General features: G+C 43.4%; 1 protein-coding gene across 2 annotated transcripts in view; it reads left to right on the top strand.

The window, feature by feature from the left end:
• The window catches only part of LOC144807767 (interleukin-12 receptor subunit beta-2-like), a 762,710-nt gene that overhangs the window by 648,209 nt on the left and 95,108 nt on the right, over window positions 1-19,393 (top strand). For both annotated transcript variants that reach the window (XM_078673425.1, XM_078673424.1), the window contains one exon: window positions 3,575-3,703. In XM_078673425.1, the coding sequence (XP_078529551.1) occupies window positions 3,575-3,703 (129 nt within the window). The remainder of the gene's footprint in view (window positions 1-3,574; window positions 3,704-19,393) is intronic.

Below are 19,393 nucleotides of genomic sequence, written 5' to 3'. Positions count from 1 at the left end.
AAACGGATGAACAAAAACAAGAAAAAAGACAAAAAGGGAAAAGGGAATAGAGATAGAAAAAAAGAGAAGATAGATCAAGGAAAGAAGTCCAGATATATGAGAAAGTACGAGCAACTGATGCATGGGGCGAAACTTTCACCGACGAGAAATGAAACGACAGTGAGAAAGAAAAAAGTGATAGCATCACAAACAGCCATAATGAATATGATGTGTGTAAAAAGCAACAAGGACATTAAGGACAAAATGAAGAACCAGCAGCAGAATTTGTAGAGATGCTTTGGAGAAATGACTTCAACTTAAGAGGATCCTCAAACGAACGTGTGGAACCAGCATGATTAATCTTACACAAACAAGGATGCAGGATACCATAACGAATATTCAATTGCCACATTTGAGGACGTGGAGCCAAGAATTATTTTCTTCTAGCATTAGTAGCATTAGATAAGTCTTGAGATATGTAGATGTTGTGGCCGGACCAATTGAGATGACGCGTTGCTTTGGCTGCAGGTAGGACATGCAATAAATCAGTAAATTCAAAAAATAACATAATTATCCCTCTAGGTTTGGAAGCATGAGGTTGCAATCGACCAAGTCTATGGGCATGTTGAATATTAAATGAGGGTTCCGATGGAAGGCTCAAAAGTTCTGACAACAATTTCTTTAAAAGAGAAGCATATCCTGTCCTTCAAGATTTTCTGGCAGACCATAAAGGCGTAGGGTATTACGTCTATTTCGATTTTCAAGGACCTCTGTGTGAATCTTTAGACGTTGAATTTCCTGTTCTAAAGTCCGTATTTTAGTAGAAACATCATGTAGGTCAGTGATTCTTTGTTCCATATCCAAGACCTCAGCTTCCATACTAATCCATCTGTCCTCAATTTGTTGAAGTTTCTTGTTGGTCGTAGACATAAAAGACTTAAGACCTCTCACTTCATCCAAAATAATATCAAGAACAGGTTCTGAGAGGATAAGGTGGGTGAAGGAGGATCATTTTTGGCTCTTTTAGGTTTGGTACCTGTAGAGGAGGCTCTGACAGAAGTTGAAGCTTCATTAGCCATCTTGAAATGGCGAGGCGGATGATAATGATTTCAATCTGCCAGTATGTCTTGTAGGATCACATTAATAATGGATGAGCCTCCAGCAAACAATATATCAGAAGAATTACGTCACCCTCCGTCTGCACTTTGGTATTCGTTAGCAAGCAAAGTAGCGAAAGCAATATGGCAAGTAGTATTCCAAATGTCAATTTTTACATGAGGCTAGGAGGTGTGACAAAAATAAAGAGTATATGGAATAAAAAATAAAGAAAAAATATTAAAACTGGCTGAAGCTAGCCCAAACGCCATATATTCAGGAAATGCAGGCACTCCTGAAGTGATTTCCATTCATCTTGGATGGAAAATGGGCACATAGGACGAAAAAAGGAACTTGAGGAGAAAAATAATGGCAGCATATGAATATTAGTGTGACTAAAAATATTGGCATAACACAGTAATTCCAGCAATGAGTGGTCTTGCATCGATGTAACAGGCAATAGAGAAGAAGAAGCGGAATAACAATTTTTTTAAAAAGACACAAGATGCTGCGCGTTAGTATTCTAAAACGCCGGTTACCTCAGGACTGTATTATGCGAGCAGCCGATATAAAATGGCGGCCGCCACTCGGTACGAGATGTGGAAGAATCACCGCCGCTGCCACCGGGACATTTCAAGACACTAGAGTTGTCCGAGCGGTCGTAATCACTGCTTCAACACTTCATGTGGGAGAATCTTTCATTGCTGTCCTGCTGAAGTCGGAATGCAGGCTGTAATCCTATTCAAAGCTCCGTGAACGCCTGGAGCTCACAGGAGAGCCGTCATCTCTCAGCGGCGCGAGATCACGCCCCCCATACCCTTCATTGCTTTTGACATAGGAAAATGTCTAACACCATGTGTAATATTCTCTGCACCTAAGCATTGTTTTTAAAATAGTGTAATAGATGTTTTCATAGAAAATTAATCATGCATTTCACATAGTTATGAAATAGCCCCCACGTCTAACACTATCCGAGTCATACATGAACTTTATGTGCCGAGTCGCCTCAATTGCTCACTAGCACACAATACATTACCTTTGCATTATTTGAGGGTGGGTGGCAGAGCAGTAGGGTTTTAAAAGTAGAGTGTCATCAGTTAGGAGAACTCAAAGGAAAGCTGAGAGGGACCTGGATGGGGCTCTGGGTGGAGCACACGATAGAAGCTTTGTGGAGGGGTGTCCCAGAAAGATCGGATGATTGGGATGTAAGTTACAGAATCGGGTAAAGAACGGCAAGGAGAACAAATTGTAAGTAACTATCATTAAAACAGAGGCGAAAGATGAAGAAGGGCATATTTGAGGAGAATGGCAGAGGATATAGGAGGAAGTCTTGAGATTCTACATAGTTGGGCATTCAAGACCGCCTGTAATGGTGGTCATATTTTAGTCTATTTTCTATGCTCATGGTAAGCTTTTAAGTCGTTCTTCATTGTCAATAAAAGGTGCCTATCTTCCAATTTGGACATCAGGTAACTATGTATGAAACAGCTGAGTCTGTTGAGAGACTGGTGGACTTATGTTTTACTATTCCACAACATTCTGCAAAGTGTGGTGTTGCAATGCCTCTGCTTCGGTTAGAATCGTTGTTCAAGATGGAACATCACATGCACAAACCTCATACTCTTTACTACTTATGGTTTGTCCCAGTTTACTCTGAAATACCTTTTACTCTGTCGTTCTCATGCCTTGGATAATCTGTTCTGGGTGGAGACTTCGTTAAATGATATTTTTGCTTCTTATAAACACCTATTATTTCCTGCAGGCTATTCCATCTATAGGCTTGCCACGATCTCTAACGGTTTGGCAAATATTACAATTATTTTTGCCTCAAATCTTTAATGTGAAACTCTTATACTTCCCAGACTCCATCATTTTAATTGATCACAGTTTCCGTGAAGAATCCACATTAACGTACTGAATGTTCTCCAACACAATGTATCCTCTTTCTATCACATTTCTTAGCTTTTCCTATCAGCAGCTGGTTGATTTTAACAGTATCTGCAAAGCGCTTTAATACTGCTTGGTGGAGCAGATCTATAGCAAAAATATGTATTTAAATTTAGATCCTAAAAAATCCACTCTGTTGCATCTACAATTAGATACGTTCGTGTCTCAGCCTCCCTCTAATGAATCAGCATTGGCACAAGTGCATGCAATGGCATAGTGTCCCTTTGTGTATAAGGAATGTGGTCCCATTTTCTTCTCAATGTCCACATTCCTATGTATGTTAGCACAAATGTTATTTTTATTTTTATGTGTCATACTCAATAACCATGTGTATACAGTGGAAGGCGGCCAACACCTTGTAGCCTTAGCACAGTACAAAAGTCACTCTCCTCCAAGAATTAATACTGGGAGTAAAAGGGCAATACCGTACTTGGGGGACTTCAGAGAGCTACATGGATTGTGTTTCTGGACCGCATTCTCAACAATAAGATCTGCTTTGAATGGCAAATGCCCCATGTTCATTTCTCACTCTGCTCCTTTCTTTTCAATAAAGATGCCCATCCATCTGCGAGAATGAAGCAGTTTGGTAAACTGAATCCTCAAAGTTTTTACACTGCTTACATGACGGCTTCTACAGCTGCTGGAGAGGGACCTGCCGGAAATATTGTAGGATTTAAAGTTGGTAAGTCTGTTTTTTCTTTCTTTATATGTGCGATTAACTTATTGTCTTTGGTACACTGAGTTTGAATTGGGAATGTGTGGAAGACATAACAATTTGAGCAGCATGTGCTTCTTGAATAAGACATGCTGGTTCTTGCCAAACTCAATTTGTTTAGATGGATCATTTAAGAATAACTGTTTACTTGCCCCAATTTCGCTCAGCCTTAGAGGTTCTAAAAGGAAAGGACAAAAAAAACAGAAAACTATAGCTTGTGTTCTTGCTCAGAGGGATCCTGACAGGGTGTTTCGATCTGGTCTGTTCCCTTTGGATCAATATTGATTTGCACTTGGCTGGATACTGTCTGAGGTGATATGGTGATCAAAGTGAAACAAATTCGATTACTGCCCAGTGGCTTGGATTAAGTCAAGTAATCCACCCATCACTTTTTACTTTGTTTACTATCAGACCCAGTGTCAACAACAATCTACTTTACCTCAGTAAGTTTATTTCCTGTTAAAAAATTTGAAAATATCATAGACCATGGACAATGCCTTGCAATTGGAGTGGCTTCAGAATGTCCAAAATGCTGCTGTTCAACTTAATTTTTCCATTAAAAATGGGACAGAGACTCCCACCTCATGCAGGCCTTGTACTGGCTCCTTGCTAGGGTGTACTCTAAAAATCTCACCCTTGTTTGTAAATGTCTGCATGGTTCTGCGCCTAAATATTTTTCCTGGAAGTTTACGACCATCTAATCTTCCACGAAAACATTCTTGTCTGTACTTTATCTTCTGCTTCTAAGGATTCCTGGATGTAATTGTGGCTCCCAGGACTACGCAGGTTTCAGGCCGCTGTGTAGTTGTCTCTTGCTCAAGGTGGAGCAAAACCACTCCTTATCTTCTTTACAGAAATTATGCGAATTTCGCAATGTCTTTAGTGTTTCCTACCATTGCCATTTCATTTTTCCTCATGCTTAGATACAGTTTGGCATATGCAGCTGTGTGTGGCAAACCTAAATAAAAGAATAATAAATGGAAAAGCTGTGTCACCCTCTGAAAACAATAGCTTCTGACTAGCTTTCACATGAGAGTGTCTTGGCTCAACCCACCAGCCCTTCCAACCTACTCTTCCATTCATGTCTATTACATCTTCCACTTTCACAGTTTATGGTCTGCTACCACGTTGGACAATCCCTTTCAGCATCTGAACACATTCATTCTGATTAAGACACCGAAAATTCCTGTCTGAGGCTGACAGTTCAACCTTCTTTCCACTTCTGTCTTAGATGTTCTCTCTTCCATTAATATTTCACTTTTGTGGCCTCAGAGTCAATTGCAATACCTACTGCCTGGCTGAATACCTTTAGGCCCTTATTTAAACCACAGATCAACGTTTAGGAAGCATTGACATTGCCAACAGGTCTAGCTTCTTATTTATGTGGTGTGTAGTAATTTATAGTTTTCTTGAAACAACTCTTGGAAGAGGAGTATTGTTCTGTTTTGTATTTAATAGATCAATATGCATGAATTGTAATAGATACGTATAGGTAATACAACACTGAACTTTAACAATTTAATAGAATCATTAGACGTTTAAAGGCAATTAAAAGAAAATTAGGTTGTAGTTTTTTACATAAATTAGGTATGATTTAGGTGTTAATGTGTTTAGTGTATTAGTGCAAATCTTGTAACTGCACAGTAATATAAAATTGGCAGTGGAGGAGGATTAAGAGAAATGCATGGGCACCTTTTCAAGGCACTTTTTTTTATTGTTTTAGGTTTGGCAGTAGCCAAGACCTTTTGATTTTACTAAAATTGTGTGTGTCATATATTTACTCAAATGGGCTTTCAGCCAGCCCTCTTTATCCACTGGTCTGTCATTGTGTCATTCACATTTTTCTTCTGCCCAATAAAACATGCATCATGGGACAATGAACCATCCCACTTCAGCCACTGACTAACATCACTGTGAGTGATGGCGTTCTGCCCTTTCATGAGGAGCACATCCTCACACAAGGTAGTTTCCTTTAGTCCCCTGACCATGAACCAGTAAGTCAATGTATGATTTTAGAGACAACATTTTGTTTTTAGCTTTTAGCCACATTTTTTTTAAGGGTGATGATGACCAGGGTTATTCTCAACCACAACGTTTAAGCAAAAAAACAGGGAAAAACCAAACAGACATTGGCAAAGCCAAAAGGCTGGTGTTCAATGCCAGATCTATTGGCGTTTCCAATAGGACTGAAGTGTTGGTAACTGGAGGTCATAGAATGATAGTTTGATTTGTTTAGTGTTCTTCTTTTGATGTAGAGTGGTTGATGTTAAAGTATGAACAGTAAGAGGATCATTATTCCTCAAAAAACAATATAAAATACTGTCAAATAATTTTTGTTCCTGTTTTTATATTTTGTACCTACTGCAAGTTGAGCACACAATGTGATGGTTACTCAATGTTTTAAATTACTTCCATGCGTATGCAGGTGCAACATCTGATACAAAATGGATGCAACAATGGGTGTGTCCCTGAATTGTACCTATTATTTCAGACTGGGAGAGGAAAGGGCTCATTCGGGTGCCCGATTTATCACAGTATGTTCAATTGAAGTCGTTATATGGAATGTGGACCCTGGTAAAACAGCATTTTTCCCAAAAATCTTACTGCCTACCTACGTGGCACAAATCAGCAAATGAAGCTCTCGGTCTCTTCTAGAAGTAGGCCTCCCCCAACCTGTTTTATCTTCCGCTTTCAATCACATCATCCTGAATCCGTATCCAGGTTGCTCTGAGTTTGTGAAAGGGACGGGATGACCGTGCTCTGACCATTGATGAAGGCTTTTACTGCATCACCCGATAGTGCCTGCATCAAGCGCACAGTGTTGCACAACGAAGTCCAAGCACTATAGCGAATTTTCGGAACGGCACACTAATAAATGGCATCCTTTGATGGAACTGCCCTTCATTTAAAATCTTCGTTTGAATCTTGTACATAGATGTTTAAGCTTTTCTTGACAAATATTACCCATTCTTTCTCATCTATGGTACTCAATAATTCTACTTACCTCGGTTGTCTATTCCCAGTATGATTTTCTCTGCCTAATTGTCAAGCATACCCTACTCACACGTGATAATTAAACGCGTGTACAAGTTTTTTTTTACAATTTACTGTACTGTGACGTGCACGGCCACGGTTTTGACTATTTTCAGCACCCTTTCATAGTCATAGATGTGCTTGCAGATCATGCAACGCCCAGTTTGAAGTTATAAATATAGAATAACATTTTTCAACTGACGAACAAAGACATTCACAAAGGCATGAAGGCCAGCATTCGCACGCACCAGAAACTCCCTGGAGTATGTGCACGTCACTAGAGACGGAAAGGCCCAACCAGGATGCAGCCTGTGGGTCGGTGCACGCACCTTACTCACAATCGTCACTTCCTGACCTTTGAGGTTTCGTCTGAAAATCTTCAAATTATTAAAGTGTAGTTTTTGGAACTGGACATATGTTTGGCAGGAAATAGGCCCTGGTTTACTAGAATCGTGCCTCATTGATGTGCAGGAACAAACCCTGCTGAAGTGAAAACCGCACGCGCGTCGCACTTCCTCTACAGCGGCTGCTGCTTGTCACTCAAGACAAAACCACTTCATAGTCACAGAGGTGCTGCAAACAGGTTTCAACTCGCAGCAAAACCACCTCATACTAGCAGGAAATGGAGGTATTTGCCTTACTATAATTGTTATATCTTCGGTCTAGTTAGTCCTCTGTCAGAGCAGCCTAGTGCTTTCTTTATCGTGTTCACCAGGGCACAAGTCCTAAAAAAAGAAGTGGGGGGACTAACCTAGTTAATCAGAATGCAAGTGGCATCACGGCGCGTGACATCACGGTGTGTAACACCACGGCGTGTGACATCATGGCGCGTGACTTCACGGCACGTGACATCACAGGAAGTGGCATCATAAGAAGTAAGATCAGATCTTAAGCCCTCACATATATGTTTAACATGTCTATCATGAGTACATTGGAGCATATTTCGAGTATACAGGGAAAACCTCCTGATTTAGGCAGAATATTCACACTTTTGTAAGCTACACATAAAACAGTGTTGCCTTTTGTCAGCGTAAACTTCCTCTACCCATAGTGCTTTAAAAGATAAAATAGTGGTACTTGAATATTTCAACGCCTTCTCAGGGGCAGTAAGCACCACTTATGTTGTGTAACTACAGGGAAAGACCAACACATCTGACATTCTTACAGTGAATGAATATCTTGTAAACAGGGACTGAACAAAGTGAAAAGCTGCCTCTCTTAAGTATGTGTGAAGTGCTAACAAGGTGTGAGCCTTTGTTTCCCCTCTGCTACATTTGCATCAGGTGTGAGGCTCCTGACTTCTCCCAGTCAGGAGACTCCAACAAAAGGAGGCCTGATGACCCGCTGATTCGGCCTTTGTTAGGGGACTATGCAGGTGAGAGGAGTGGTGATTAGGAAAGACTAGGAAAAGAAGGAGGTTCATAAGCAGCAGCAGGCAAGGTGGAAAGAGTCACAGGGATAACAGGGCAAGGATGAGTGAGGAGGAGGAGTGAGGCTGGACCACTGGGACACAGTGAGGAAAGAGGAGGGTTGAAAGCAAGCAGCAGAAGTGGACACACAAAGGGAAAGAAGGACAATGGGCTACCATTGACTGCTAAAATCAAATGCTGTACAAACATGCAACAGAAAAATTGTTACCTGTCACCAGCAGTGGAAGGGTGCAACTCATCCAATTAAAACATGTTGAGTCCTAAATACACATCTGGATCCGAAGACACAAAATATGGAGGAAAGTCGTTGAATCAGGAGAAGGGGTGAGGGTGCAAATACACCTGCCTTCAATCAAACACACTTTAGAGAGGATCTGATGGCCAGCAGATAATATCCATCCTTTTCAGCACTAATAGGGCTCCATAACAGCAAGAGGAAACCAAGGAGGATTACAACTATGGACAGCGACATACCAATATGAAATGTGGGGCCATTTGACAGGTGGTAGAGGAAGGAGAGTCAGACATCCCCAAAATCCGGAGCCCAAGATGGCGGTCGGGTGGCGCTGATGAAATTGTAGGCCGGTAAAGTGGTGCTAACAGTGGGGGAGGGTTGAGGTGAAAGGCCCATGCTAGGATATGGGTGAGCAGTGTGAAGTTGGAAGACTTCCAGTTCGGTGGGGTGGTATCGGAGATTAGAATGCTGGAGTGGCACGGCAGCCCTGGCTGTGATTCTAGTGGGGTAGACTGTGCCACTGCTGCAGTATGTGGTGCAGATGTATGACCCACTGGAGGTCTGCTGAAAGTGAAGCACCAGTGCCTGCCCACTTCAAAACATTAATGGCCACATGGGAACGTGTTGTGAATGTAGCTGTACGCTTAGAGATTGAATGGCTGCCTCATCCATACGGGTGCTTAGGTCTGCTTGTTCCCCCACAGAGTTGGGAGAGAGGTGAGACCCAATAAGTCAACAGCTGCAATCCCCTTTCATGTCTACTAACTGGTCACATAACCCATCCATTATACCTAGAAGGGAAACCAGCCTGTTCTCAGAAGCCCCAGCTTTATAGGGGGTGTCATTAGGTAGAGTAAACAATAATGATATAGGGCTGCCAGCAATATTGAGGTTGCTCTGTTAAACTTTGTCTTGTTCTAGCAGTCAAAAAGAGCAACTAATGCTACTATACTGCTGCTAGCTGTCAATTACAACGTTAACAGGTTGCCAAGAGAATAGGTGGCCATTCCCCCGTTAGTTTGATTTTCTATTTGCATTCTTTCGGCCCAAACACATAGTCAACAAGGGGAAAATAGACACTAAGAAGCCAAGGCTACAATTTGAGGCAAAATGGGTTGACAATTTTGGGCATGCTGAAGGTGGGCAGAGCCAGACAGAGTGAATTGGGTTGCAAGTATCTATTTAGACATGGCATAAATGCATTCTTAAAGATTATGCAGCAAAGCCTTCTCCCCATAGATGATAAAATAGATATGTTGATCCAAATAGTTGACACACTGGCAACTAAAATAGGCAGAACGTGAGGATGCTAGAAGTGGAGCAGTGTATATCAGAGGACCTAAAAGATAAGCAAGGAAAATGGTTAGACATGGATCAAGTGCTATCCCTTATCAAAGCTAAAAATGTAGCTTTGGAGTCAAGATCCAGATGGAATAATTTGCACATCTTGGGCATTTCTGAATCGAAAAACATGGGAAAGCTTGAAGAGTCGTTAAAACATAGCTCAGCTGCTGGCTTAGGGAAGACATTTTTTCAAAACTGCTGGTCTTTGAAAGAGCTCACCGCTCATTGGATCCCCGGTCACCCCTAGGAGCCCCAACCTAGCCACTCGTAACTACGTTGCTAAGTTTTAGGCATATGGGGCCCGATTCACAGAACTAACTTAAGACAAAATCCTAAACTTACTACAATTTAGGTATTCACAGAAGGCACTTACTCATTTCGGTATTCACAGAAGTTAGGAGTCCTAACTTTAGGACTCCTAAATGCCTTCTGCGAATACCAAAAGTCTTAAAGTTAGGATTTTTCTCAGTTTAGTAGCAGTAAAGTTAGGACTCCTAACTTTAGGACTCCTAAATGCCTTCTGTGAATACCGAAAGTCTTAAAGTTAGGATTTCTCTCAGTTTAGGAGTAGGACAGTTAGGACTCCTAACTTTAGGACTCCTAAATGCCTTCTGTGAATACCAAAATGGTAGTAAGTTTAGGATTTTGTCTTAAGTTAGTTCTGTGAATCGGCCCATGGACACAGCACTATGCCCCATACAAGAAAAAAGAGATCAAAACTACAAATGGAGCTCCTTTTCCCTATTATACCCGGATGTCACATTAGCAGTTCAAGAGATCAATAGAAAATATCTGACTGTGAAACAGAAACTGCAAAAGCTGAATATTGCGTATGCCATGCCCTGTCTAGCTCACCTGAAGACTACAATGTCTTCTCAAACCCAAGGCAGCTTTTCTGTAGAAACTGAAGAACCCAGGGATTTGCAAAGAGGCCAATGTCAATGCTGAACCTCCATCTTCGCATCTCAGTTACACTGAGACAGCAGTGGTAGTGCGTGCTGTATCTCCTTATGACTCAGTTTCACATCTTAATCATCCATGGGGCATGTGTCAAATTCATTACTCCTCATTTCTCTCTATTAGTAGGCTGCATGGAAACTTCACAGATTGGATTGCCTCTGGTGTCCCTGTGGCTATCCCTTCCTGGATGGCTCATCATTGAATGGATGGTGAAGGTTAGTCACAGTGGCTAGGCTAGATGGGCTCTCTGGCTGCAAACCAAATACAGAGTTCGAATGCTCCTATTTACATATGTTGCTTTTTATTATGGTTCCTGTACACTCAGCTAATGATTATGCTTGCCCACCTCTGACATGAAAGGAGGAGTAAAGTTGGCACCGGTGAATTCCCCCAGGGTTAATACCCCATTAGTTGGCATCATGCTCCTGGAGAACTCCCTAGTGCACCTGTATGTTAGGATAGAGGGGATGAATTGTGTAAGGATGAGAGGGATCTTGTATTCGCAGGTAAGTGGGAATGCCAATGTGGGGGGTGAGACAGAGTAAGGGCACAGTTGTTGTTCTCATATTATTGGGTTTACAGAAACAGAACATAAAGCTAAGCCAGACAAATACATGTTTTGTCCTTTCATTCACATCACACCATGACTCATTACGCAATAAGAGGCATGTGTTGAGCACACAGTAAGCTAGAAGCAGATACATATGCATTATTGACCTGGAACATTAGGGGGGTAAATAACCCCATACGATAGGACAGGTTATAGCATATTTTAATAGGCACAAGGCAAATATATTGCCCAACTTCAAGTAACTAATCTCTTGAAATTCCCGCAAATAATTCTAGCACAGAAATGGATAGTATACTATTATGTGTCTTGTACTCTTCATATGCCAGATCAGTAGTGATATTCATGATAAAGGGCACCGTATATAGTTACTTACACACAATATCAGACAATCAAGAACGATATGCTATTGCACAGAGTACCCTGGGAAGAAAACATGTAAGAATTGTTAATATTTATGCACTTATATTGATTAGCCTCAATTTTTATCCCTCTTTAGATTTGTAGACATGCATTGCCCCATAAAGTGATCATATGTAGAGGGGACTCTAATGTCATATTGGATGCATGGATTGACAGGTCACGCACATACCAAGTCACTATACAGCAGCGGATGTTGGGGCCATCAATGAGATAATATCAGATCTCAACTTGATGGATATCTGGCAAATAAAACATACAGAGAAAATGGAGGTTACATATCAGTTGCCAGCACATAATCTGTGGTCTATGCTGTTTTACTGGCTAATCACATGGGGTGCTTCTTCTTTAGTAATATACATGCAATATGTCAGAAATTGGGTTCTGGTTGGCAGAGGTATGCACCCTGTCCAAGCAGGAACCACAATCCTAATCAGGGTAAGTCAACAGCATTCCCTAAATTAAGCTGTGCTCATCCTCTGGTAACTTGGTTGGCACAGAGCAGTCAGGCTTAACTTAAGAGGCAATGTGTCAAGTATTTGTACAACACCTCAAACAGTAACTCAGTGAAAACACCATAAAAGGCTCCATACCAGTTAAGAAAAATAGAGAATCATTTTATGGAGAAAACACAACCAAAACGACAAAAGGTGCCAACCTGGGCTATTTCGTTGTGCTAGCCCGGATCAAGTTCAAAGATTAAGTCCGACCATGAAGGACCAGCCTTGGCCCACTATAAAGTACCTTGTTAGTGTCAAGGGAGATGTGCGCTGTCGTTTATCCTTAGGTTGTAGGCAATGTGTTAGCTTTGAGCCGCGCAATGTCGGAGATAAGTCGGAGATTGAGGCTATGTGCTACACAGTCGGCAATGTGATGCACTCGATCCTCATGGCAGTGGCAATTCATCATTTTCGATGTAGATGTGCCGGTTCTGAATGGCGAGATGGTGGGAATGAGTGTATTGTTGCTGGAGCAGCACTTTATACCCACTTCCAAGGGTCCAGGACTGGGTTGGCAGGACAAGAGTCATAGGTGGCAAAGTCGATGTGCTGTAGCAGGGTGATTAAATGTCTTGATGTCCCTGAGACTTGAGAACAGGAGGCAAGCCAGCAAGCCCTTGGAGTCACTCTAGGTTCAGGTGATGTGGGCCCGGTCCTTCTCAGTCAGGCCAGAGGGCAGCAGGCAGCAGGCCAGCAAAACAGTTCTTTCAGAGCAGCAGTTATTTTTCTTTTACGCTGCCCATTATTTTATACGTAGATACCTGAAGGTGACAGACCTAAAAAACATATAGAATATTTTGGGCTTATATATGAGAGGCTTGCATCAAAAGAGAATCACTTTTTTGGATGCTCCAGTGGCACACGCATCTCAACCATACCTATGAATCTGTGCAAACTCACCCTGCATGGCTTTGCATTTCCTCATAGATATGGAGTAAGACATAGCAGCGCAAGTCACTGCGTTGCCTTACTCTTCGTCAAGGAGGTGTTCCATGGGCATTGCGTGGGGTTCCCACGCAAAGCGCATGATTTCGATACTGCCCCATATTTACAAAATCACGTGTAAACCTGGGGAAGCTCAAAAAACGGACGCCTCTCCAGTGGAGGCGTAATGAGGATAACTGTTTTCATTTCTCCTTGTTTTTCCTCTTTCCATGTGTGCTGCATTCTGCAGCTCACATAAAAATAGGAAAACACCCCTCAGGATTATTTTGGTGAAGGAAAGTGTCTCTTCCCGTACAAAAGCAATCCTGCCTACGTTGGCGCTAGGCAGCAATATGAGAAGGAAAAAGGACTGGAATGCACCGTATTTCATGAATACGGTGCATTCCTGCCCTTTAACATTGGGATAGAGCAGCGCCGCAAGAAGACTTGCAGTGCTGCCCTATGCCAAATTCTCATAAATGAGGCCCTTTATTTTTAGGTACACCTTTGGCTATACCCCTACGCTCAATGACCTTTGGTTTGCTAAACACTGTTTAAAATCATTTCCCCACTGTAAAAATTATTTGCTGTGGTAATTGGGGGCTGTTAGAAATGGGGGTCTATAGTTGGCAATGGTTTGCTCCTTTGGCCAATTAGGGACTCTTCATTCTAGTCAGTATAAGAGGGATACACTGCTGAAATATCCCCTGCTTGGTACAAGCAGTCAGCCTTATTTCAGAGGCAGTGTGTAAAGGATTTGCACATAACCAACAGTAATACAGTGAAAACACTATAAAAGGACACACACCAGTTTAGAAAACAATCTGATACTTTATATATTCAAAACAAGACCAAAACGATAAAAATCCAACATACAGCACGTAGAAATATGCACTTTACGGGGAGCTGGCATCGGTAGTTCCGGACTGCGGTGTGGGATGGGGCAGTGTGTCACAAGACTTATGAGCAGTGCCCCCAAGCCATGGTGCGGTCATGGTTGTCGAAGTCAGCAACGGCGTCAGTGAGACTAGAGCGGCAAAGTGAAGCAAGACGGTGAGGAGTGCGGTGCCCACAGGTCACGGTGCAAGCAGCAGCTCAGTGGCCGCCGGCAGTGAGACCAGGCTTATGGTGCGAGATGCAGCACTGCCCTTTGCAGTGCCTTCAGGACATGAAGACAACGGCGGAGTCAGTGACGGAGTCAGTTGCTTTCCCCCCTCTCTGGCAACTGAAACCATGGTTCCAGAGGTGGTACCCAGATGTCAGTGAAGTCGAGGAGGTCCCTGAGACAGGAGGCAAACTCTACTTTAAGCCCTTGGAGAAACTCAGCAACAAGTAAAGAAAGTTCAGTCCAGTCCTTTCACTCCCCAAGGCAGAAGCAGCAACTGCAGGCTAAACCAACAAAGCTATCTATCAAAAAGGAAGGGAGAAAGAGGCTAAGGCTAGTTTCTGCCTCTTGAAAAATATAATAACATAATGTAACCCAAATTTATTGGGTTGTGAGAGACTAGCCTATCTGTAAAAAAAGGGGGGGGGGGCATGACTCCCATTTGCGTGTACCTGCTTGGAAAAGAAAATTCTTTTCTTTAGTCCCCGGACTCACCAGAGGTTGCCCTTAGGTGACATGCTTCATCATTGGAGCTTCCAAAGCAGCTGCTGCTTGGGGCGTGCTGCGACTTGCGAGGTATACGTAGGAGCACTTTTTGTGAAACTATGTGTGGTGCAATATATGGTGGAGTGGTGTGGGTTAAGTGAAATTAAAAATACCTAACTAGTAAGCTTACACATTTATTCCTGCTTCTAGCTGGTATAATAAAAAGGGGTTAGATGTAGGATTTGGATCCTTTGATGTTGTCAAAACCTAGCTATCTCGTCGACATGTTTCAAGGTGTCCCCTTCACCTTTTCATCAGGACCGCATGAGTACCCGCCTCATGCTTGCCACTCCGTTTGTAAACCTCTACTTAGGTATACTATAAATTGAAAAACACATTAATTATGCATCCATTATATACATACGGTTTAGGAATGTGTCCGTAGTATTAAGTAAAGAGCAATGATATGCCCCATGGTCCGCCTGGGTGGAGGGGTCTCTATAACTTCAGTTCAGCTCCCTCCGTCATAATAGACCTAAACACACCTCGGGCGACCGCATGTACAATACAGTACATTATGTTAAACCAACAAAGCAACAACACAGCAAAGTTGCAGTACTACTCTTGGCATTTCTTCCAGCTCTTCTTCTTGGCAGGTTCCTTGATTCCAGCGAGTTCTAAAGTTCTGGGGTCAGGACCCCAATATTTATACTCAGTTTCTCCTTGTGCTTTTAGGTAGAGAGCTCTATGGCCCGCTTCCTGGCAGGAGGTGGAGACAGCGTTGCCCAAGGCAAACCTGGCCCATTCAGGTGCAAGTAAATCTCCTCCCACTACTATATATACAGCCCAGGTCTATTCAGCCCAGCCCTGACTCCTCCAGGAAAGGCAGGGTACACCTTGATCCCCCAGTGGCTGTCTGATGAGAATGCACATCCCCAGTCCCTGTCACTCCAAAGCAAGACAGCCAATCCACAAACCCAACAGAGGCACACAGGATGGCTAAGCAAGAAATGAACTACTTTTTAAAAGTGGTATTTTCAAAGATATGCTTCTAAGATGATATAAGTAAACTCCCATTCTATCCTATTGGACAGCCTTTCCATAGTGAAAAATGAAGCACACTGTAATTAACTACCAAGACATGTCACACACACCAGTACATGTCCTACCTTTAATATACACAGCACCCTGCCCACAGGGGTACTTTGGGCTTACCGTAGGGGTGACTTACATGTAAGAAAAGTGAAGATTAGGGCCTGGCAAGCGGGTGCATTTGCCAGGTCGACATGGCAGTTACAAACCATGCAGACACTGCAGTGGCAGGTTTGAGAAACCTTTTCAGGGCTGCATGGGTGAGTGGCTCAATCAGTATTGCAGGCTCACCAGCAGCATTTGATTTACAGGCCCTGGCACCCTCAATGCACTTTACTAGGGACTTACTAGTAAGTCAAACATGCCAATCATGGAAACACCAATCCATAATACAATTTACAATAGAAGCACTTGCACTTTAACACTGAACAGCTGTGAGAAGGTCCGCAGAGACGCTGAACCAGTAAAAACAGAGTCAAAACTAGGAGGTCAGAAAGGAAACAAACAGGGGAAACATGCAAAAAGATGCCAGATCTAACAGGGGCATTTATGGTTGTCGATAGATGTTAATGATGAGGAGAACCAGTTTCTAGAACATTTTGTCAGAAGGGGTCCTTACGCTTAAAAGTTTGACAAGGGGTTCTTGACATCAAAAAAGTTTGAAGACCACTGTCCAATAGAGATAAGGATGGAAATACCAGAAGCTGTGACTGCCACCCTGAAGCGTAGGCTAACAGTGGGAGCACAGAGGGGGAGGCTTTTAGGGAAGGCCTTAGACATGAACTTAAGGCATACTTTGCTAATATTGCTTTGTGGGTGATATGAGCATATGGTGGGAGACATTTAAGATGGTAGTTCAGTGACTTTGCATGGCTAAGCTAAATGAGCTGCTCAAATCTCTGAGAGATCAATTGGCTGCAATGTGAGATTATGGAACTTGAAAACTCTAGTGCGACTCCCCAACACTTGCTCAGATTAGGATCAAGATCTCAGAGTATAATGAAGTGGCAGAGAGAGAAATCAAATTTCTGGAGAGATTGGCAATGGTACGTAGATAAGAGAAGGAAGGAATCCCATGTAAACCACAAGCCAACCTGATAAAGCAGCCTTGTGTGGCAAATGACAAAGTGGCCATTAAAAATGCCACCGGTTTTCCCAGTTAAGAAGCTAATGAAATACTGAAAGAATTTCCTGAATATTATGTGAACTTTTACTCGTCCAAATTTATTGTCACGCCAATAAACATTTGTGAATGCCTGAAAGACACAGCCGTAGCCTGGCTAGGTGATGCACATAGATTTTACTTTGGGCAGCCTTTCTCCTTAAAGGACATAATGCAGGTGATAAAGGTGTTGTCATCTGGCAGCACCCCCAGTTCAAATAATTTCCCATCTACATTTTATGGAGAATTTACGGATCTACTGGTGACACACTTGCTGGCTTTGCTCAAAGCTGTAAGTACTAAGTCTCTAGTTCCACCTACTATGAAGGAGGCTCTTATTATTACCTATTACAACGTGGAGAGGCGCCAGATAGAAGTGATTTGTGTAGTCTATTGTCACTTATCAGCTGCAGTGCCACAGTACTCTCTAGCATCTTTGCAAAGAGACTGTTGCTTTGCTAATAGACCTGTTCAACTTGAGTACATTATTTGCATTGCTGCACCTTTTGGACCTGCAGCTGAATGCAGTGATGGTCTCTTTGGATGCAACCAAAGCATTTGCTTCCCAAGAATGGGAACATATTTTTACTATATTGCAGGGCAAGGGTCTTCCCCAGTCCTGTGTGAAGTGGATCAAGCTGTTCTGCATTATCCCATCTGTTGGCCTCAAGAATAATGGGCTTGTATCTCTCCAGTTGACAATATCGAGGGCACCCATCAGGGACACCCACTATACACTACTGTCTTTACCTTGGTGCAATAACCATAAGCAGCAGGGGCGTGGCTACACCAGTGACTAAGATGGCTGCCAAGCAGTGAAGCTCTGGCATTGATGGGCTTCATTCGGCAAGGTACGGGACGGAAATCCTATCTGGGGCCATCGAAACTGCAATATATGGCTCCCTGATGGTGGCGGCATGAATGGGTGCCAACGTGTAGGATTCTGCAACCATGAACATTATAAGAGTGGGGGGGCACATGATGGGCCATCGTCTGAGACCCCTGGCGACAGGGGCCACGGGTGAGCCTGAGGCTATCGAGCCTCGCTGGGCCTCTTGCATTTTTTGTGCTTCATGGGGGAGATCGGCGGCAACTGAGGTTGGCATTCATCACTGCTCAGAGGGGGTGGAGGCCGAAGACAGCCACAATCAAACTGTGAGGCGTGACTTGCCAGAGATGTGGCTGGACTGGCACTGCACAGCAACCGATTGGGGGCCATGGATGCCACTGGTGCAGTCCGGAGGCCTTGATCCACATTTGCCCTCTCCTGCTTGCCCTGCTTTACAGCAACGCAAGGGCAGCTCCTCCACTGGGAGTAGTGCAGCACACCAACAGACAACATGTCTGGTGCAGGCGAGACCCGATTGCTGTAAACCATGTGTATGGGGTAGCCGGCATGGCACCTAGCCACCCAATCCCAGATCTCCTTATCAACCTACATGCAGAGCTTACTATGCATATTTACTTTTCTCTCCCGCTGTGCTAGATAAGTGAGCCATGTAACTGCAGGTTTCTGCTACTTCTCCAACCTCCATTCGCCAGCCTGGGGGGGTCTGTGTTTTGCTCCTGCACCACCCGGGTTGAATACCGGCCTGAGCGCTGAATAAAGCACTTTCACTGCCACTCATTACTCACAATAGCCCATAAGGGTACTCTCATGAATACGTTCTGCAGAGGGGCACAACAACAGTGACACATACGTGGGGCAGCAATCTCCTGAGCAGCCTGAACTGGCATGGCACTGGGAGACTCGGTAGAAAGGAAACTTCAGGTCGAGAAATCTCGAGCTTCTGGATGTGCAGACTCCCCATCGGATACTGAAGAGGGTGCTGCTGGGACCATTGGCATGGAACAAATGACAGGCACGGCAGCTATAATGGGCAAACTTTGTGTGGGTTCTCGTTCCATAGATGCCCGCTTCGACACCCTTATGGGCAGGGTTGACTGATTGGGCGAACGCATGGATCACCAAGGCATGTGATTGGACGGCGCGAATGAGCACATCTCGAGCTTGGAGGACAGCACAATGACGGTCTTCAATCAATCAACTTGATGAACTGGAGCATCTTCTAAAAGCCATGGCAGTGAAGAATGAAGATTTGGAAACGCAATCCCAAAGAAATAATATCTGCATAGTGGCCATTGCAGATCCCACTGACATGGGCCGCCTGGACCAGTTTGTGGAGCACCTCCTGGCTGTTCTCTTTGACCGCCAAAACTTAATTTCCATCTTTGTGGTCGAACACGCCCATCGCTCTCTGGGCACATGCCCACCTCCGGGTGCCCCACCTTGTCCCTTCATAGCCCACTTAATTAATTTCAGGGACATGGCGCTATGCCTAGCGCAAGATCAAGGTCCATTGCAATTCTAGTGCTCTCCAATTGCCTTCTACCCTGA

Source organism: Lissotriton helveticus, chromosome 1_2 (genome assembly GCF_964261635.1).
Source record: "Lissotriton helveticus chromosome 1_2, aLisHel1.1, whole genome shotgun sequence".
Taxonomy (NCBI): domain Eukaryota; kingdom Metazoa; phylum Chordata; class Amphibia; order Caudata; family Salamandridae; genus Lissotriton; species Lissotriton helveticus.
Note: the sequence above shows the minus strand (reverse complement) of the source record. Positions and strands in the feature narration are given on the sequence as shown.